General features: G+C 51.3%; 1 protein-coding gene across 1 annotated transcript; it reads right to left on the bottom strand.

The window, feature by feature from the left end:
• Positions 1–4,405: 4,405 nt before the first annotated feature.
• Positions 4,406–16,084, bottom strand: NENF (neudesin neurotrophic factor). The gene is made up of 4 exons (XM_084779960.1): positions 15,787–16,084; positions 8,309–8,369; positions 7,472–7,575; positions 4,406–4,875 (listed from the first exon to the last, which is right to left on the bottom strand). The coding sequence occupies exons 1-4, from the start codon at positions 15,961–15,963 to the stop codon at positions 4,699–4,701; spliced, it is 519 nt and encodes a 172-aa protein (XP_084636086.1). The 5' UTR covers positions 15,964–16,084; the 3' UTR covers positions 4,406–4,698.
• Positions 16,085–22,221: the final 6,137 nt, after the last annotated feature.

Raw genomic sequence — 22,221 nt, 5'->3', positions numbered from 1 at the left:
CCCACAGTAGCTGAGGGTGGCACAGCCCCATATGTTGATGCCTTGCACCTGCTGGCTTGCAAATACCCTTGCATGGTCCAGGAGCCCAGGGAGAAAGCAGAATCAGACACAGAGAAGCTACACGTGTGACAGACTGCCTCGCTGTGAAACGAAATGTCACAGACAACCGACAGACACATGGCATTAAGTGATTGTCCAGGTGACGTGACACCTGATGTCCTGGGCAGAGAGGCAGGGCCAGCCTCTGCCTGGTGTCACATTCCCTACCAGTGTGTAGCACTGTCACCAGCCCTGTGGTTTCAGACGTCCACCAGGGGGAGGGTGCTTGCTTGCTGCACGCCTTGCCCCTCCCTTTCAGGTCACTGGACACCCCAGTCTAAGCCAGGACTCCTCCTGGGGTCTGGACTCTGAACATAGACTTCTAGATTTGGCTCCGTGCAGAAGTTACCAGCAGATCGAGGGTGCCAGTGACCAGGAGGCAGTAGCTAAGGTGTCAAGAAAATCCCTGACTGGGCACGGTGGTGTATGCCTTTAATCCCAGCCCTCGGGAGGCAGAGGCAGGTGGATCACTGTGAGATTGAGGCCAGCCTGGTCTGCAAAGTGAGTCCAGGACAATCAAAGCTACACAGAGAAACCCTGTCTCAAAAACCTAAAAAAAAGGAAAAAAGAAAAGAAAAAAGAAAATCCCTGGAGCAGATAGATGCCTTTAGGAGGTGGAGGTGGGAGTCAGGATAAGGTTGAGATCTGGGTCAGGTGACCTCTCATGACATTGCTTGCTCTTCTGTAGGAAGGTCAGTTACACTGAAAACACAGGGGGGGAGGGAGGGAGGGAGGAGGAAGGGAGAGAAAGAGGGTGGGAGGGAGAGAGGGAGGGAGGGAAGGAGGAAAGAAGGGAGGGAGAGAGATCCAATCACTATTGAACTTGTTTGTTTGTTTTTTGAGACAGAGTTTCCTGGCTATTCTGGGACTAGCTCTGTAGACTAGGCTAGCCCCAAACTCAAAGAGCCACCTGCCTCTGCCCCCTGAATGACAGGATTAGAAGTATGCGCCACCACACCAGGCTGGACCTCTTTTATAATGATTTTTATTTGTTTTTTATTTCACATGTGTATGAATGTTTGTCTGAATGAAATAAGTGGGCTCCACACGCATGCTCAGTACCTGTGGAGCCAAAAGGGCATCAAATCCCCTGGAACTGGAGTTACAGATAGTTTGAGCTGTATGCAGTGGGTGCTTGGCACTGCACTCAGGTCCTTTGCAACAGCAAGTGCTCTTAATTACTAAGGTGTCCCTCCAGCCCCTGTTGTTGGTGGCTCCATGCTGCAGGCCTTGCTTCTCCTCTGTCCCAGCAAAGAAGCCGGCTCTATGTCACATCCAGGGTGAGGTCTGTGCTCTGCAGACACCCAGAGCACAGATGTGAGGGGACTGGCACTCACCCGGGGGTGCAGCGCAAATAACCTCAAAAGTTACACCAGTCTGTGGGCCAGGCATCCCACGGAGATGCTGAAGCGCAGCTCCAGGGGCCGCGGGTAGAGATGCCACTCTCATGGGCTTCCTTTGATAACTTTTCCCCTCTGAAGCCAATCAGGCTCCTTCCTTGCTGGTGGCCATGGCTAAGGCCTCTCAGCTCAAAGGAAGCCTGCACTCAGCTAGGTGCCGTTCGGTCCCTCAGGGGTGTCCACGGCACAGAGGCTTCCTGAGATGAGGGACATCATAGCAATGCCACCAGAGTCCTCAGATGCCTAGTTTGTCACTGAAGTGAGAGTCCGGGGCCCTTAGGAAACCCCCACTCACCTGGCAATCCCTAGCGTGCTGGTGCTTCTGGGTGACAGGAGAACACGTTGGCCACGAGTGTTGCAAAGCAGGTATAAGCCCTGAGGGCAAAGGAAGCATCCTAAGCAAATGCTGGAAGAATAGAGTGGGGCACACCTATGACCCCAGCACTCAGGAGGCCGAGGCAGGCGGATCTCTGTGAGTTCAAGGTCAGCCGGGTCTACCGAGTGAATCCAGGATAGCCAACAGTACACAGAGAAACAAAAAACAAAACAAAACAACAACAACAACAACAAAAACCAAAAAAAAACCAAAAATCAAAAAACCCAAAACAAAACAAAAAAGAAATAGTGGCAGCGGGAGGTGTCAAGAGGTCAAAGTCATCCTTGCCTGCATAGCCAGTTCCAGGCCAGCCTGGACTACAGGAAGCTGTCACGAACAGACAAAGCAAATGAGGAGTAGTGTGGACACGGGCATCTGTGCCCAGGGAGCAAATCCCTGCCCGTTCATTCCCTCAGACCTGGCCCTGCCTGCAGCCCGAGCAGCTGCCCAGGTTTCTGTGTGCTCCATCCTGTCAAGTTCCTGGTCTGGAACCTCAAAGTGGGCGACTAGCCAGGCAGAAGAGAGGCCTCTGCAGCGAGGTGGGCGACCAGCCACGCTGAGGAGAGGCCTCTGCAGCGAGGTGGGCAACCAGCCATGCTGAGGAGAGGCCTCTACAGGAAGGTGGGAGACCAGCCACGCAGAGGAGAGGCTTTGGCAGTGAGGTGGGAGACCAGCCATGCCGAGGAAAGGCCTCTGCAGGAAGGTGGCAGCTGTGAAGGCAGCAGGGAGGGAAGTTGGACTGGCAGGGAAAGCTGGACCCAGGTGGGGCAGGGCTGGGGGAAATGCGGGGAGCAGCCCTTCTGTGGAGCCCCCTGCTGAGTCATAAGCACCTCAGTGTTTGGGTGTTTTTGAGGGCTGCATTCTGTGGGGATAGATCTGTGTCATCTGTTTGGGATAAAATGTCCCCATACAGGCTACACTGGCTCAAGGAACAACTTTTGAAATTCTAGGCCTAAGTCTTTCTGGTGTCACCATCGTTGCTGGGGCAGCCCCTGCCCAAACAGCAATCAATGCCCACGGGTCGCTAAGGGCGTGGAGATAAACAGCTCAGGAGACGGTTTCAGGGGACATCTGCCCCATTGCACACGGTGAAGCCGATCGACGGTGATTGGTTAGCACGTTGCCTCCGACTGGAGAGTGAGTGCTCAGACCCACCAGGGTCTCCACGCACAGTGAAGGAGGCAGACGTGGGGACTGCAGACTGGTCCACAGGCCAGCTACCGGCTACACGCACTGCGTCAGTGTTATGGCTTCCAGAGCGCGTAGTGCCATGAGGCCCGCAGGTCACACACTAGGCCCATTACTCCTGCGTGGCTACTGAGCCCTCAGCTTCTGGAGAGGGACCTAGAGGCCTGCACTCCACTCCACAGCCCTAGAATGCACCGCCAAGTACGGTGAGGGTCACACGCGTCCTTAGAGGGATCTGAGCCTGCTCTCTCTAAAGGTGTGGGAAGGCCCAGGGCTGGCTTTCCCAGGGCCTCTGGTCCTGCTGAGTCAAAACTTCCAGAGGTCAACAGTGCAGTTCCCAGGCTATGTTCTAGGGGTACTGAGTCCTGGGGTGAGGCTACGGACAGTCTTCTGTTTAATGTAAAAATTCTCTCAGAGGCAGATTTTGTTGTTGTTGTTGTTGTTTGAGACAGGGTTTCTCTGTGTAGTCCTGGCTGTCCTGGACTCACTTTGTAGACCAGGCTGGCCTCGAACTCAAAGAGATTGCCTGCCTCTGCCTCCCTGAGTGCTAGGGTTACAGGAATGTGCCCTAGCTTAGCTTCAGAAGCAGTTTAATTTCTATTTTTTGTACACACACACAGAGGGGGGGAGAGGGAGAGGGGGACTCAGGAGGCAGAGGTAGGCTGATCTCTTTTAAGTTTGAGACCAGCTTGGTCTAACTAGTGAATTCAAGGACAACCAGAGCTACACAGTGAGACCCTGTCTCTAAACAAACAAATACAGGTTTATATAAAGACATTTTCTGCTACTCCAGGGTCTGTAGCATTTCTTAGCCTCAATGTGACTGCTTTTGGGCCAGGAAATTCTTTCCCAGGGCAGTTAGGGGGTAGAGGCTGGGGGGGGGGGGGTTGTCCCATGCATTACAGGTGCACTAGCTCCCTGCATCCTCAAAACCCAAACTGAAAACTATCTTTAAATAGTGCCCATGTCACCAGCAAGGGTAATACCCAGAAGAGGGGGTTCCTTCTGGAACCTGAAAGACAATATGAGGTGTGGGTGTCGTGTTCTCCGAGTGACCCCTGACCAGGCTCGGCCATGCAGGGCTCCAGGAGCCTTACCACAGTCTGCTGCCTCCAGCTCCCGTGACTACTCACTTCTTGCCACCCCTCAGCGGATCTGCTCTGTTCTTCACTGCTTAGGTGGTCCTCACCTCCCAGCCTCTTCACGGGCAGATATGGGCAGCAGGACCAAGGCAGGAACCCGGAGCCTAGCCCCCAGCAAGCTGTACGGAGGAAGTGCATAGTTGCCGCCCCAGCCCCCACCCCCGCAAGCCGTGCGGAGGAAGTGCAGGGGCAGGAGAATCTTTGGCAGCAATGGGATATTTATTTTTTATCCTTACTGCAAAGTAAACATGGCTGCGGTAGGGAAGAGCACGGAAGCGAATGAAGAAGCAGGGAGGGTCCTTCACACCCCACCGCCCAGATGGCGATGCTGTAGACACAGCTGATGGTGGGCACAGACACCCAGGCAGGCACGGCCCCTGACGCTACACGGCAGCTGTGCTCAGAGGCAGGGCACCCGGAGTCTTCCCCACGTCGGTCCATGGGACATTGAACTCCGGTCCCCTCCTCTCGCCCTCGCACCAGCAGTGTGACATCAGAACTCGTCCTTTAAGTCAAAGTGGGGCTGGTCCTCAGGCTTGAAGTCCAGGTTGGGGCTACCGTCCTCGTTGAGGATTCTGCGGGCGGTGTAGCCGACAATGGGGTACTTGGCTTTGTACACCTTGCTGAAGACCTCATCCAGGGCTTCCAGCTCCTTGGTTGTGAGGCCCGTCTTGGGGAGAAGAGATGGGAGACAGAGATGAGCAAACTGAATTTGGCCACATTGTGTCTGGCACTGTCCTCTCTCTGCCCCCTGTCTTACCCACCCATTGTAAACTCCAAATGCAAGAGAAAAACATACTAAAACAAAACAAAAACTATTTTGGGAGAGAGCAGGAACACAGGCCTCACCATCACAGGCTCTGTAATTAGTTTCTTGCGTCTGGAGAAATGGCAGGGGTCGGCACATCCAGAGCACAATGGCTGAGGCTCACCCTGAGGAACTGCCTTTATGTTCAAGGTGCCTGTCCTTGCCAGAAAAGCACGAAAAAAAAAAGTCCTAAGGAATGGAAAGTCCTGGGTATTCAGAGTGTGTGTGCAGAGGGTAAGTGAGGGGTGTGTGTACATGGTGTGCGTGCAGGGTGTATGTGCAAGGTGTGTGAGCAGGGTGTGTGTAGATGGTGTGAGTGCAGGGTGTGTATTCAAGGTGTGCATGCAGGGTGTGTGTACATAGTGTGCATGCAGGGTGTGTGTACATGGTGTGCGTGCAGGGTGTGTGTTCAAGGTGTGTGTGCAGGGTGTGTGAGCAGAGTGTGCTCTGTGAGTTCAGGCTGTGAGTGCAAAGTGTCTTGCAGAGGTAGAGTGCAGCGTGTGTGCACAGGGGTGAGTGCAGGGAAGCACTGGCTCCATCACTTTTGCTGGTCAGCTGATACAGGAACTCTCGTCCACAGGACACCCAATCTGAGTGGGCAGCACTGCAGCCTGCGCCTACCTCTCTATGCCACTATACTTTTAAGTACCATCTGCTGTAATGTGGACTCTGGAGCGGAGTTACTGGGAGGTGAGGGAGCCTTTAGGGGGTCCTTGCTTGAGAGGAACTGTGGGACACCGGGCACTTCTTCTTCCGTTTTTGCTTCTTGTTCATGAATAATACAGGTTTTCTCTGCCACATGCTTTAGCCATGCAGTCAGTCATAGATTAAAATCTTGAGATTAAACCTTTTCTCTTCAGACATTACTTAGAAGGCCAAAGAAACAGCACTTACTGCTCTTACAGAGGACTAGGTTTGGTTCCCAGCACCCACATGGCAGCTCACATCTGCCTCTGACTCCAGCTTCGGATGTTCTATTGCCCTCTTCTGGCCTCTACAGGTACTGCACGCCTGTGGTACACATAGACTGATACAGGCACACATAAATTAAAATTTTTAAAGTTATTTATGTCAGATATTTGTTACATTGATGGAAAACTGACTAAATCTTTCCCCTTAGTATCTTCCAATAATGTTGTGGCTTAAAGTTTTTACTTATCATTAGCCAGTCTATGGTAGTGCACACCTTTAGCCCCAGCTGTTGGGAGGCAGAGGCAGGCAGATCTCTGAGTTTGAGGCCAGCCTGTTCTACAGAGAAAGTCCTAGGACACCCAGAGCTACACTGAGAACCAACTCCTGCCTCAAAAGACCAAAAACCAAACCAAACCAGAACATACTTATCTCAGTTGATTTATACTGATTTGAAGAGTGAATGCCAGCCCACTGTGGGAACTACTATATAAAAATTAATTTTAAAATTACACGTATTTATGTGTGTACATGCACGGCATGCACATGCTACATGCATGTAGAGGTCACAGGACAACTTGCTGAAGTCAGTTCTCGCTCTTCATTTGGTCCCAGGGATTGAACCCAGGTTATGAGGTTGGTGGCATCTTTACCTATGATGTCATCTCACCACCACCACCCCTCTTTTGTGTTTTTGGTTTTTGTTGTTGTTGTTGTTGTTTTTTTTTTTTTTTGAGACAGAGTTTCTTTATGCAGCCCTGGCTGGCCTGGCACTTGCTCTGTATACTAGGCTAGCCTCAGACTCAAAGATCCACCTGCCTCTGTCTCCAGAGTGCTGAGACTAAAGGTGTGCTATACCACGCCTGGCCATTACCAGCCCCATATCTTAAATGATGGTTTTTTAATGCACAGAAGCGTATGCATGGAGAGGTGTTTCTCCCGGTCCATCCACTAAGCTCTATCAGCAACCGAGAGTGGGACTTACAGATGGGGTGTGGGTGGGGTACAGACCACAGGAGTATCAATCTGCTGGGCAGGCTGGGGACAAGCAGGGAGGTCGCCTAAGTGGGGTGACAAGTCCACACAGAGTTTGGACTTAAGTCTGTAGGCATCGAGGAGCTATCAGAGGCTCCTAAGTAGGGGTGACCAGGTAAGATAATGCAGGTTAAGAAAGTGGTTGGCCATCACGCCACAAACGCTTATTAATAGGTTGATTAAGAAGTTTTATGGGCTGAGGATATTGCCCAGTGGCAGAGTGTTTGCCTAGTACATGGGGTCCTAAATTCAAATACAAATTAATAAAACAACTTTGTTTAGCCCAAAGGCTTAAACAAAACAAACACAAAATGAAAAGCAACTGGGCTCAGTGGTGCACATCTTTAATCTCAGCACCTGGAGGCAGAGGGAATCCTGTGCGTTTGAGGCCAGCCTGGCCTACAGAGAGTTCCAAGCCAGACAGACCTACATAGGTAACACCCTGTCCCAACAAACAAGAACCAAACCCATATCATGGGAGGACTGCACTTTGACAAAAGCTCATCCGACGTACAGTGTCATGAGTGAGGTCTGCAGGATCCAGCGACATCTTGGCCACTCCTCTGCTGGAGTCCTTCCCGGTCAAGGCGTTGTAGGGGGCTCCTCGTCCGTAAAACTCTACAGCGGAGAGTGGAGAACAAAGGGCGTGGGTAAGCAAGGAGAGCAGCCAGGAGCTTGGAGTTCTCAGAAAGGCTGTAGTTCTGAGGAGGAACACAGCGGGGGATTATAAGGTCAGGGCTAGCCTGTACCTGCCTCAAAATAAGTACTTTAAAAAAGGGAGGAAGGCTAGGCATGTGGCTCATCAATACATAAAGCCTTGGGTTTAATCTTCTGATTTGTGTCTGTCGGGTGTATGTATATTTGTGGTATATGTGTATATGGCATGTGTGTGTTCTATGTATGTATGAATGTCTGCATGTATGTATATATGCAGATGTATACACAACATAGACAAGAAGAGCCTCTGGCTTCAGACACCTCAGGAAGCCAAGTCTCCTTCTATGTGGACTTACAGGAGTCACAAAAACCTACAGTCAGGGAGACTGTCAACTGGTATTGAAATGTTCTGTCACCTTCCACAACAGCAACTCTTAGCTAAGGGACACTTCTTTGGCTTCTACTAGATTGTTCATGAGGTTTGAACGGAATTTGCAGCCCTTCAAATAGGACCACCACACTACTAGGAAATACTGAGTAGATAAGGCTGGTTTGGGTAAAACACAGACAGGGATTAGCTCCCTCAGGGCCTCCCAGAGGGAAGGGAAAGGCCTTGCCTGACATGGCCGCCTTGGCCACATTCCTCCAGGCCTCTGCTGTGGCCCTGAGTTCCCAGAAATAAGGAGCCACTTACCCTTTCCAGAGGAGACGTCAAACACCACTCCCTTCACTGCCAAGTAGATGGGCTGATCCTCCTGGAAAGGAGGGGAGACGGGTGAGGAGCAGGGGACTCTGGGTCTCCCCTCCCAGGGGGTACTTCCACAGCTGGGCAAGGTATGGAGGTGAGTCTCAAGGCCTGACCCCGGCAGGTCACCACCTCCCAGGCAATCCCAGACTCATCCACCAAAGCCCAGAAAGTCATGAAGTGCCTGAGGGGGTGGGGGGTGGGGCTGGGGCTGGGGGTGGGGACATGGCAATCTTCCTGAAAACCAGGAGCTGAAGCAGACAAGTGAGCCAGGCCTGGTGGGGCACTCTGTAAGCTCAGCATTTGGGAAGTGGAGGCAGGAGGATCAGAGAGTCACGGTTATTCTCAGCTACTTACCAAGTCTGAGGCTAGCCTAGGCTATGTGAGACTCTATCTCCAAGTCTGAGGCTAGCCTAGGCTATGTGAGACTCTATCTCCAAGTCTGAGGCTAGCCTAGGCTATGTGAGACTCTATCTCCAAGTCTGAGGCTAGCCTAGGCTATGTGAGACTCTATCTCCAAGTCTGAGGCTAGCCTAGGCTATGTGAGACTCTATCTCCAAGTCTGAGGCTAGCCTAGGCTATGTGAGACTCTATCTCCAAAACAAATAACATACAAATCAAAAGAACACAAAATGCTTGTGATTTCCATCAGCACTGTCCTGTCACCAGCAGACTCACATGGGACTAAGAATGCCAGTGATACAGTTTTATTGTTTTTTAAAAAGAAATATTTCTTTGGCCTGGAGAGATGGCTCGGTGGATAGGAGTACTGGTTCTTCCAGAGAACCTGGGTTCGACTTCCAGCACCCACACTGCAGCTCACAAACGTCTGCAACTCCACTTTCAGGAAATCTGATTCCTTCTAACCTCAGTGGGCACCAGACATACATGTCGTGCATGCAGTGCTCAGACATATATGTAGTGCATGCAGTGCACAGACATGCATGCAAAGACTCATATACATAAAAATAACTTAAAAACTAAAACGTTTTTGTATGTCTCTCTGTGAGAACATGTACATGTGTGTGTGTGTGTGAGTGTGAGTGTGTGTGAGTGTGCGTGCGTGTATATGGAGACCAGAGGAGGGTAATGGGTGTCCTCCTCTGTGATGTCCCATCTGTTCCTTTGAGGCAGGGTCTCTCCCTGAATCCAGGCTCCCATTTTCTCTGCTACACTGGAAGCCAGCAAGCCCCAGGGATCTTCCTGTTTCCACTCTTGTTAGAGCTGAGGTTTGGGGTGTGTGCAGGATCCCCACTTGTTAGGTGCCTCTCAGATCTGAACGCCAGTCTTCATGTTTGCACAGCAAAGCTCTTCAGAGCTGAGCCATCTTTCCAGCCTCGTGTTTTGCTTCTTACGGGCAGCTCTGCTTCACGTGGCACGTCCACGCATTGGAGACAGGTTCTTACCCAGGTTCATGGGACCCTGTGAATGGCTGTGCTCCTGACAGGGCCTCATCTCCCCAGGGCCACAGCATATACTCTTGTAGGTGGTGCCGTGTGGGAACTGGCTGTTTCCAGTCTTGGAACCATGAATGGTGGTGGTTTGAATACCACACTCTACTTCCCTGAAGCCTAACTCAATATGGAGACTTCACCAGGTCAGGGTATATAACCTACGTAACTGTTTACAATGTTGGTGGTTTGTCCCCCAAAACACTAAGCCATGCATTCTGCAGAGTCTGTGCACAGTAGGGTTAGACTCGACTTCTGCCTTCATTAGTGGGTATAATATGTCACCTTGGAAATCCTGTCACCAAAGAGAGAAAGGAGGGAGGGCGAGGGAGGGAGGAGGGAGAGCAAGAGAGAGAACATAAAGGAATAACACTTGGGCATATGGTATGGGCTCAGGCTGGGGTGAGGAGCAGAGCCCCTGGGAATGAAGGGGTGCCAGCCAGGGGTTCACAGGTCACTAGGGAGAGAGCTGCCACTTGACTTCTGTCAGGGGTCCTGCTTGAGCTCCTGTGCTTATAAGGTTTTGGTCACATGTCTACATCCCTGTAACAGACAGGAAGTGATGCTCAGAAAACATGAGTAACTTTCCAGAGACATGCAGTCCACCACCCGTAACCCCTGGGTGTCAGCTTCTCTGCCAGCCACATGCAGGAATTTGAAGGGCCCGGTGTATGTGAGCACCGAGCCATCATGACTGGGGGGCTTGGCCACAGCTTCCTGTCCCACCCACAGAGTCCCCAGGCCATCCATGGCTGCCACTCCATCAACCTCACTAACAAGGGCGTGGTGGTTTGAGTATGGCCCCCAGAGGCTCATATATTTGAATACTTGGTCCCCCGCTGGTGGAACTGTTTGGGAAGGATTGGGAGGTGTGGCCTCGTTAGAGTATGTGTGTCACTGTTAGGCTCTGAATTTTCAAAGCTTCCTACCATCCCCCCCCACATTTGTGTCACACCTTAGCTCCTCCCCCCACATGTGTGTCACACCTTAGCTCCTCCCTCACATGTGTCACTTCTTAGCTCCTCCCCGACATGTGTCACATCTTAGCTCCTCCTCCACATGTGTCACACCTTAGCTCCTCCCCCACACGTGTCAAACCTTAGTTCCTCCCCCTACATTTGTGTCACACCTTAGCTCCTCCCCCCACATGTGTGTCACACCTTAGCTCCTCCCTCACATGTGTCACTTCTTAGCTCCTCCCCCGACATGTGTCACATCTTAGCTCCTCCTCCACATGTGTCACACCTTAGCTCCTCCCCCACACGTGTCAAACCTTAGCTCCTCCCCCCACATTTGTGTCATACCTTAGCTCCTCCCCCCACATGTGTGTCACACCTTAGCTCCTCCCTCACATGTGTCACTTCTTAGCTCCTCCCCCCACATGTGTGTCACATCTTAGCTCCTCCCCCACATGTGTACACAGCTTAACTTAGTGTTTGTCCAACTTCCTGTTCTGCTGCTTCTGTGTCATTTCTTATTGCTAACTCTCTCCATTTCTTCCCCAGTAGGACATTTCTTTCCTTACTAAACTATATACTTGAGACATGATGCTAAGGGGGAATCACAGGAAGGGAAAGATAGCACTCAAAAGTGTGGTGCTTTTTGAGGAGCGTTGTGACACAGCCACGTGTGTGTATGTGTGGTCTTTTGTTCAGCTTTAGCCTGGTGACAACCACCTTCCCAGATGAATGCCCACACGGACAGTTGTACTGTTAGCCTCCCCACCCCCGTCCCCCTATTCCCACAACCCCCCTCACTCATTCAGTGACACCTCTTCCTGTGGGCCTGGACCCCTTTGACAATCTGCTGACCTTGTGGTGTCCTCATATGACCTTTGCCATCTTATCAAAGGGCATTGATGGAACATTATACCCCTGTGTCAGCTCTCCAGAAAGAAGAGAAGACATGGCCTCCCTCCACGTGTGGGAAGGGGCACCTGATGCCTTTTCCAGTTCTTGTTTTGGTCCAAAGTCACAAAGGGATTGAACACCATGTTGGTAGCTGCCACTCAAGAGAGATGACTGCAAGAAGAGCCTGATCTTAGTTTTAAGGGTTATAAAACCAAGAAGAATCAGAGAGCCAAGACAGACTGGTGTTTTCCTAAACGTAGCTCCGGCTAGGTATGGGTGCACACATCCTTAATCCCATCATTCAAGGAGAGGCAAGTAGATCTCTGTGAGCTCGAGGCCAGCCTGGTACATAGCGAGTTCCTGGCCAGCTAGGGCAGGCTGGCCAGTTTTATGTCAACTTGTCACAAGCTACAGTTATTTTGTAGAGGAAACCACAAGTGAAAAAATGTCTCCCTAAGATTAGCCTATAGGCTGGCTTGTGGTGTGTTTTCTTGATCACTGATTGACATGGAAGGGCCCAGCTGAGTGCCGGCAGTGTCACTCCTGGGCTGGTAGTCCGAGGTGCTATAAGAAAGCAGGCTGAGAGAACTGTGAGGAGCAGCAGGAAGTGGCACTCCTCCATGGCTTCTGCTTCTGTTCTTGACCCCAGTTTCCTGCCCTGACTCTCTCAGTGATGGAGTGTAAGATAAAATTAACCCTTTCCTCCCCAAGGTGCTTTTGGCCATGGCTATTGTATTGTATCACAGCAATAAAAACCCTAAGACACAGGGTCAAATAGGAGACCTTGTCTAAAACAAACAAACAAACAAAAAAACATAAAAATGTAATTCCAGGGCTGGAGAAATGGCTCAGAGGTTAAGGGCACTGCCTGCTCTTCCAGAGGATCTGAGTTCAATTCCCAGCAACCACATGGCAGCTCACAACCATCTATAATGAGATCTGATGCCCTCTTTTGGCGTGCAGTTGTACATGCAGACACAACTTTGTATACATAATAAAAATAAAGTCTTTTATAAAATACAATTCAAAAATTGCACAAAAGGACTTTGAAGATAAAACTAGAAGATGATCAACATTTTCCTTATGAGTGAGGCTTTGTTGTGCATACATGCACAGGTCTGCGTGTGCTCGCATGTACGCATGGATGCATGCAAGTGCATGTATGTGTGTGTATGCATGTGTACATGCCTGTGTAAGCTTTGTCTTGTTATGTAACCTAGGCTGGCCTTGAACTCAGTTCTCCGGAATGCCTCCGGAGGGTTGGGATTCCAGGCTTTCCCCACCACACCCTGCTGAGTACGCGTATTTGGACTAAGGAGCTTATTTGGATCCAGTGATACAGAGTGACTCAAGAGAAGGCAGGACCATATGTGGAGCATTGGACCACAGAGTTCCCCCATGCTCGCTCGCTCCCCCCACTCCCTCTCTCTCTCTTGCCCACCAGAGGGCACCCTTAGACCTTAGGACTTGCCTAGATGTAAGGGAGAGTGAGTAGGCCCCAAAGTTGCACAAGACTCAGGGCTCCAGGAAAGCACATTATGGCAGGAAGGGATGAGAGCCTCACTGTCCCTCACCTGGGACATGCAGTGGCCTCGCCATCTGGCCTTGGGCTCAGCTACTTGGGCAAAGCACCTGTACCTCACCAACCTCTGGGCCCAGGCCGGGGCTAAGCCAGTTCTCAGCGCCCATCTTTGGAATAGAGGGAACCTGCTGTGGTGGGGTTTTCGGGTTTTTTTGTTTTCAGAGAAAACAGGCCTCCTGTGGTCTGAGGCCATGTGCATCCACCTGCAGGTGGCACCGTGACCTATCTGTGGGTCACAGAACAGAGATTTATCAACAGACTAAAAGGGTCATGGTAGAAAGTAGAAAACAGAAGGGCTGGAGTTTGAGGTTTCCCTCTGCTCTCTGAAGCAACGTCCATATAAGTGAAAATGTTAGGGGTGCTCAGCACCCGTGCATCCCCGTGTCATCCCAGCTCCACAAAATGCCTGTGTAGAGGCTGTGCTCACAGCCACCATGGAGGTGAGCTTTGCACATCCATCCAGAAGTGCTACCAAGACAGAGTTTACCAGGACTCAGCCAGAGAAGGCTAACCTTGCAGTCAGGTGACTTTACATAAAGGAAGTTATCACGGCTAATTTGGGTGGGTGTGGCCTGCCCCATCCACTGAGAGGCCATGGAGTTCCCCTCAGGAGTAAGAAGCTCCACCCAGCAGGACTCAGCGCCTTCCTGGAGACCTCTGTGAGTTCTCAGAGTTTTCCAACCACCCTGATCTACACTGTGAGTCCTGAACTACAGGGTGAGCCCCTGTCTCAACACCGCCCCTCCAAAAAGAAAAAAGGCCCCTGCTGTGGAATTCCAGCCTCCCTCCTGGTACAGCGGGCTTTTTCTTCTCGCTCTGATGCCAACACCATGCAGTTGAAAATATGGCCTCTGGGAGGATTAGTAACTTGGTCCAAATCACCCAGCACAGCAGGAATCCAAGCCCAGAGGTATAAGCTTTGGAGCGACCACATGATGCACCACACAAACTTTGACGCTATTGGTGGTGGGGGAAGGGGTAAATCCCCAGGGCCACAGTCAGCCCAAACCCATTTCCTAGGCACCCCCCCTCTGTTTACTCTACCCACAGCTCACCTCCACCATCAAATAGCTCCTCCCACCTCAATCAAACTATGGTTTTCCACCCTTAAGTCTCAATCTACAATATGAAAAAAAAATTAGTCTTTTTTTCAGTCCTTGCCCTGCAGTCGGTAGATGTGCCTATCTGTGTGTTCTGTGCTGGAGTGGGGTGTGCGGGGTGGAGGGGTGGGTGTCAAGAACCCCCGATGTGGGCGGGGCATGGTGGCGCTGGCCTTTAATCCTAGCTCTTGGGAGGCAGAGGCAGGCGGAGCGCTGTGAGTTCGAGGCCAGCCTGGTCTACAAAGTGAGTCTAGGACAGCCAAGGCTACACAGGGAAACCCTGTCTTGGAAAAACAAAACAAAACAAAACAAACAAAAAACCCCAAACAAACAAAAGAACCGCCTCCCCCATGTGGATGAAAGCAAGCAGGTCTCCATAGGGCTGCACTCAGATGGAGAGTCTACTCCCACTTTCTTTTCCCCAGCCATTCCCCTGCCCACTGGAAACTCTGAGTTCCCATGCACGGTGCTCCACAAAACCACACTACACACCCAGTGCAGACAGTGAGACGCCGGCCCCCCCCCACCCCCCCCACCCCCCCCCCCATGCCTCAGTTAGGGTCGAATGAGAGGCCTTGCTAGCATACCAGGCTGCCTTGCTAACTGTTCTCTGCACAAATCTGCACCAAGAATTCCTTCCGTTGTCCCTCAACTCCATCCACAATGCTTCCGGCCAAACCCCTTCGCGTTCCTATCCGTGTCCTTGTGGACTCACGGGTCTAAACCAGTGGTTCTCAACCCTCCTAATGCTGTTACCCTTCAATACAGCTCTGCATGTTGTGATGACCGTGGTGACCCCAGACCACAAAGTTATAAAAATTTTGTTGCTACTTCATAACGAATTTTGCCACTGTTATGAATCATAGTATAAATATCTGTGTTTTTCCGTGGTCAAAACAGCACGCGTAGTTCCCTCCTGTACCACTGAGGGCGTGCCTCAGTTTCCCATCTGTAAAGGCAGGGATTAACTCCTGGAATCACTGCAATACCATGGAACTGCTTCTCCCAAACAATATCCCGGCTTCCTCCCTACCTAAAGCAGCTGCTCATCCTAGGGAGCGTTGTTTCCCCCTGTGCATTCATCCCCACGGACCCAGACACTAAGTGGGGTCTGAAGGGTGGGCTTCAGTAGGCCCCGGGACACGGGGCAGGAAAAGCAAGGGCTGGGAAAGCCTGCCTGAATCATCTGGGCCCGCCCCAGTGCCCCTAGCCCAGTGCGCCTACTCTGGCCAGCCACTTTGCACAAACTGTAGGCCCTGGGGCCCCAGCCCATGCTCGCACTAAAATCTAGAAGGGTCTGAGATCTGTACTGCGACAAGAAGGGGCTAGGGAAGCCGGGAGTGGGACGTGAGGGCAACACCGGGTCTCCGCCACCGGCCTCGCCTGGGTCGCCTGACACCGGCCGGGCCTCGGGACAGCAGCCGGGCCAGGCCGCGCCGCCTACCTCCTCGCCGCTGTACCGGGCTAGCTCCTCCTCGGTGAAGAGCCGCACCGGGGGCCCACGCTCTGCGGGGCGCGGCGTCTGCCCGGCCCGGGCTGTGGGCATCGGGGCCAGAGCCAGCAACAGGGCGAGCGCCAACAGCGCCGGCCGCAGCCGCCACCAGGGCGCGGGGCGCGCCATGGACTGCCAGGCGCAGGCGGGAGGACGGTGACGGTGGGGCGGAGCAAGGTCCGCACCTAGGGAGGGGCCCTGCAAGACAGGACCCAGTCTATTAAGTCTCTCTCTCTCTCTCTCTCTCTCTCTCTCTCTCTCTCTCTCTCTCTCTCTCTCTCTCTCTCTCTCTCTCTCTCTCTCTCTCTCTCTCTCCCTCCCTCCCTCCCTCCCTCTCTCTTCTCTCTCTCTCTCCCCCCACCCCCGCCCGCAAATTATACTGTTCTTAAATGGGATCACAGAGCTAGCTTGGCACTATTCCTTCCTTCCTTTCTTTCTTCCTTCCTTCCTTCCTCTTCCCTCCCTCCCTCCCTCCCTCCCTCCCTTCCTTCCTTCCTTCCTGGTTTTCTTTCTGTACTTCCGGCTGGCTGTGTCTCTGTGGTCTTCCTAGCCTGGATCTTTTATAGGATGCGTGCAACTAACATGATTGTGGCTTCTTTGAAGGCTATGCCACACTACACAGCACATTGTGTGTTTTATGCCGCGTCACAGAGTCTCAAGGCTGAAGAACCTTCTAACCCCCAGGGTGAAGTATCACACAGCCTTCCTGAGGCCCTAACACATCTTGATGAAATCCCTGGCCTCCGTCACTCTGACTGGCTGCTCCATCCGCTTCTCCTCTGGCCTGTGTGTCAGGACCCTCTTGAAGCCAAAAGATCCCTCCTGCGGTTTCTACTGAGCACACCAAGAGGCTACCGAGAGGCTAAGTGTCAGTGTATAGTTGGGTAGCATGGTCACCAGGCACCTTCCAGTCCACTAGAACCCAGATTCTCCAGGAACTCCAAGAGTCACTTGTACCCAGTTCAGTTTTAAAACACTCGGAAGCAATAGTTATCTACAAAGAAAACAGAAACTGGAGCTGAAGAGATGGCTCAGTGGTTAAAAGCACTGGCTGCTCTTCCAGAGGACCTGGGTTCAATTCCCACCATTCCCACGGCAGCTCAGAAGCATCTGTAACTCCAGCCCCAGGGGACTTGACGCACTTTCTGAGCTTTGCGGGCATCAGACACAATCGTGCCTCACAGATATACATGCAGACAAAGCAGCCACACACACACAAAATAAATAAAAAATTAAAAAGAAAATAGAAGCTATTTTCCACTCCTGTTTACTAGCATTTATTTCTTAGCTGTGTCCAACAGTAAAATAGAAGGGCCACACAGTGACACAGAGGCCACAACAACCCCGAGGCGACCCAGAGGAGACCAGGCAAGGAAGAAGGTGGTGGCGGTGGCCAGGGTGAGGGTATAGACTTAGAGAAATAAGAAGCCGTCGGATCCTGAGCTTAGACAGCTGCGTTCTAAGGAAATAACACAGCTCCCCTACGGTCCGGGCCCTTTCCCTGCCAGTCTCAGGCAGCACTTCCCCCTTACTGAAGTCAATGACTCTGATTGACTTCAGATTGACAACGATTCTGATAACTCATTTTATCCTGAGCTCTGTGAATAGTGTATTAGCAACCAATGTGCTAGTTGATAGCTGTACATATTAGTAACCAACGTGCTAGTTGATAGCTGTACATATTAGCAACCAACGTGCTAGTTGATAGCTGTACATATTAGCAACCAACGTGCTAGTTGATAGCTGTACATATTAGCAACCAACGTGCTAGTTGATAGCTGTACATATTAGTTACCAATGTACTAGTTGATAGCTAGTACACATTAGTAACCAACGTGCTAGTTGATAGCTGTACATATTAGTTACCAATGTACTAGTTGATAGCTAGTACACATTAGTAACCAATGTACAAACTGACAACTAGTACACACTAGTAACTAGAATGTTGTTCATAGCCAATGCTTTACCAGAAGCATCTTTAGGAAATAAAGGCTTACTTTGGCTCATGGTTTTGGGGCTATTGTTCATCAGGGTGGAGAGGCCTGGGAGTAAAGGCTGTTTGTTCACAGCTCAGCAAGCAGGACGCAGAGAAAAAAACGCCCGTGTCCAGCCTACTGTTTCTTCTACCACTTCTCTCCATTGCTGGACGCCTGCTGGGGAATGGTGCCACCCACATGTGGGACAGGTATTGTCCTGTCTGGAAAAGCCCCCTCAGACACACCTAAAGGAACACTTGCCAGTGCACCAAAAGCCCTTGGCTTCTCTGTTCCAGTCAAGTTGACAACCAAAATTAACCATCACGAACATGTAGCAGTAGTTTCATATTATACATAAGGTATCTGAGACAAAGGAAGGCTAAATGAACTTACCAGGATCACAGGGTCAGTCAGAGCAATGCCAAGACAGACCTGGGCATCAGGGTGCTGGCTTCTCGATTTTTCTAGCTGCCCTCTGCTGCTTCTAGGTAGATGTTGAGTGGAGAAGTGGCACAGACAACTGGGCACACACGTTGTGGTGCTTTGAATAAAAATGGCTCCCACGTTAGAGTGGACGTGGCCTTGTTGGAGGAAGTGTGCTACTGAGGGCTGGCTTTGAGGTTCCAGATGTTCAAGGCAGGCCTAGTGGTTCAGTCTTTCTGCTGCCTATGGCTCCAGATGTAGAACTCAGCTGCCCCTCCAGCACCATGTCTGCCTGCACGCTGCCATGCTTCCATCCATGCTGATAATGGACTAAACCTCTGAACTGCAAGCCAGCCCCAGTTAAATGCTTTCCTTTGTAGGAGTTGTTGTGGTCATGGTGGCTCTTCACAGCAATGGGAACTCTAACACAGACCAAGGTCTCAGAGAGCTGGCAGTGAGGCGGTACCCTGCATCTGGGAGTGGGGTTAGTTTCCTGGGGCTACTGCACCGGAGGACCACAGACTGCATAGTTTATAGGTGCGTCCAGTCTTTTGGCAGAGTGACATGACGTTGTCATCTACAGAGTTCATGTTTGAGAACTGTGCAATCAAGTCACAGTTTAAAAAGAAATGCATAATGTTTTAAGTAAGTTTGTGGTTTAGTGTTGGGCTGGGGCACACATGGCCCATGGATGGAGTGGAGACCTGCAGCGATCATGAGACTAACTGGAGCCACTTGGCTGGCCTCTGTGCCACTCCAGGCTGCTTCTGTCATTGCATGGTCTCCTCCTGTCACTGTTTATGGTGGTTTGGATGAGAATGTCCCCCATAGGGACACACATCTGAATGCTTTGTCCCCAGATAGTAGAACTGTTTGGAAAGGATTAGGAGGTGTGGCCTTGTTGGAGGAGACGTGTCACTGAGGGTAGGCTTTGAGCCTTCAGAAGACTCATGGGAGCCTTAGAGCTTTCTCTTGGCCTGTGGTTGCAGATCAAGATGTGAGCCTCATGCCACCATCATGGACTCTCATCTCTGAAGCTGACAGCCAAATCAAATGCCTTCCTTTTATTTATTTATTTTTGTTTTTTGAGACAGAGTTTCTCTGTGTAGCCTTAGCTGTCCTGGACTAGCTTTGTAGACCAGGCTGGCCTTGAACTCACAGTGATCTACCTGCCTCTGCCTCCTGAGTGCTGGGATTAAAGGCGTGCACCACCATGCCCAGCCTATGCCTTCCTTTTATAAGTTGCCTTGTATATGGTGTTTTATCACAGCAGTAGAAAAGTAAGTAAGACACCTTCCATCATTTTATAGGGACACAGGTCATATTGGACTAGGTCCTACCAAGTTCCACTTACATCCAGTTAAATCTTCAATGGCCTTATTCCCAACAAAGTCACATTTTGAGGTACTTCCGAATGGTTTGGCGGGATATGAACTTATTCCAAGGCTCTAAGAGAGAGACAGTACTTGAAGCCACAAGGCTGGAGATGGCTGCATCCCTGGCCTCTAGGGAACAAGTAAGTGGAGAGGAGACAGGAAGCTGGTTTTGGTCTTGTAGAACCAGGAGGAGGAGCCAGAGATCAAGACTGGGAAGGAAGAGGGTAGCAGACAGCGGCCCTGGAAGCCAGGAGGGAAAGGGTTTCCTGGGGAAAGGAGTGTGGGGTCCAGTGCAGCAGCACAGGGCACAAGAGTAAGAGGCACAGAGGCAGAGAGAGTGCCCAGTGGACGGTGCTTGCCTCGCAAGTCTCAACCCCTGGAACAGACTCTACAAAAAGTTATCTTCTGATCATAATGCACATAACCACCCACCATCTCACACATGCAGACTAACAGTGCATGGAACAAACAGGAAGCGACACGAGGAAATAGCCACCTGGCTTGACAAACGGAAGCCACATACTCTTCTGAAGCCTGACTCGGGGAAAGGGCTTCGGGAACCTCAAGGGCTGAGAACCCTATTTTACGGTCTCTCCACACTTGCACGGCAGAGCCGCAGCAATGAGAGAGTTGGGCGTCTTGCTGTTTTCTAGACCCAGTGTGGACATGGCACAGCGTACTTGTTAAACGGAGTTGACTATTGCATTAGCCAGTAGTGACTTCAAATGTGTCATTGTCGTGTCTGGCTGGGATAGAGTTATCTGGTTCCTCTCAGCTATAAAATCCTATGTGTTACACATTCCATCAGCTACCTATTTATCAATACAGTAAGGAATACAGCTTGTGATTTTGGTTGAATGTCTTAGCTAGAGTTCCTATTACTGTGATAAGAACATCGTGGCTACAGGTAACTTGGAGGAGGAAAGAGTTTATTTCACCTTATAGTTTCATGCAGGGAAGTCGGGGGCAGGAGCTGATGCAGGGGCCGTGGAGGAGTGCTGCTTACTGGCTTGCTCCTCATGGCTTGACCCACCGGCCTTCTTATTACCCAGGACCGCCAGCCCAGCGTGGCACTACTCAACTGAGCTGGTCCCTCCCACATCTATCATCAATCAAGAAAACTTACCACAGGCTTACCCACAGGCCAATGTGGTGGGGTTCACTTTTCAATTGAGGTTCCCTCCTCCAAAATGACTTGTGTTGGGCTGGCCTAAAGTTAGCCAGCACGGTGAGCACTTATTAAGTGAGATGGCTGCACTGGTATTTCACTAATAAAGTTAACCAACGTGCGTTAGGTACTGACACTGTGTTAGGTGGTACACATACTGCCTATGGCTGCTCCTCAAGCTTGTGGCTGCTCTGGAGTGAGAGTGTACTGTCTGTATAGTGGCCCTTTTAATAGACATAAAAACAGAGGACCCAGGGCAGGGAGAATGACTCTAAGACACACAAAGGGAACCCTTGTCTCCCTGGAACACTTTGATAAAAGTGTTAAACTTCTATTACAGATCTGCTGAGTTCGTAAGAATCCCCCCCCTCCCCCAATCATTTCTGGCAAATAAGGAAAGGATTTTCCCATTGGGCACTTGGATGTCAGGACCAGCTCCTGCTTCCCCCCCCCCTCCACTGCCCTGATAGCCAGCTGACTACCTATTGGCAGAACAAGCCATTCTGAACATACGGGTCCACAGGAACCTTAGAAAACTATACAACTGGCCATTGCTTTTGCTCTTGAAGGTGCAACCTCAGCCAAGGTTGTTTCACAGAGCCGGTGTCAGACTGCTGGCTGTCACAAGCCTTGTCAAACTCTAGGTACCCCTGCAGCCATTTCAGCTGAGGCCAGATGAAGAGCCCTCCCACCTGGTGACCTGGCAGGGGATTGGGTGATCAATGCTAAAGGGATGTTGTGATTGGTGAAAATACAAACCTTCATTTGCATGGGAAGTTTGCTGTGGTTGGCACAGATGGCCCTCCTCTGGCCATATAAACAGACTGGCTCACTCCATGAGAGGACCCACTTCCCCAGTGTGCTGCCTGCCTTGGTGTCCCAACACTAGGCTCACTAAAAAGCTGTTCTTAGCTGTCTTGAATCGCCTACTTTCAGTGGTTCAGGATGAGCTGGGAACAGGAAGAAGGCAGCAGTAGAGACAGAGCGGCAGCAGCAGCAGCAGCAGCAACAACAGCTGCCAAACTTGAGCCGTCAGCAGGCTGAGCTGCAAAAGCAGCAAGATAGCCATCAGCTAAAGAAGCTGCCGCTGGAGCGCTTGAGATGGTGGCCTGCACAGGAACCAGGATGACAAAAGTAGAGAGTGGGGAGCAAGGCTAGAGAAAGTCTGGAAAGAGAAACCATAGGGCCTGGCTCCTGGAAGCCCTCCACGGAGCTGTCAGGGCCAAGGGTCTCAAACACCCCAGGTTCCTGGCCTGGAGTACTGGCTGCCACCAGGGCTGAGGAGTCCTGATGTCCTGTGCCTGAGGAAAGCTGTACCACTGTAGAGCGAAGGGTCCTGGTACCTAGCTATGTCCTGTTACCTGAGGCCTGGGTGGGAGCCGTAACACTAGAGGGGGCACCTGCTGCTGCTCTCACCTGCCCGGGGAGGCGGGGGTGTTCTGCT

Source organism: Acomys minous, assembly GCF_964271855.1.
Source record: "Acomys minous genome assembly, chromosome: 1".
NCBI classification, from domain to species: domain Eukaryota; kingdom Metazoa; phylum Chordata; class Mammalia; order Rodentia; family Muridae; genus Acomys; species Acomys minous.
Note: the sequence above shows the minus strand (reverse complement) of the source record. Positions and strands in the feature narration are given on the sequence as shown.

Coding starts and splice junctions, on each gene's coding strand:
- NENF (XM_084779960.1), bottom strand. CDS start 15,963: ATGGCGCGCCCCGCGCCCTGGTGGCGGCTGCGGCCGGCGCTGTTGGCG. Junction 8,370..15,786: donor CCCGGTACAGCGGCGAGGAG/GTAGGCGGCGCG, acceptor CCTCCTTTCCAG/GAGGATCAGCCCATCTACTT. Junction 4,876..7,471: donor CAGACCTCACTCATGACACT/GTACGTCGGATG, acceptor CTTCTCCCCAAG/ACGGGCCTCACAACCAAGGA.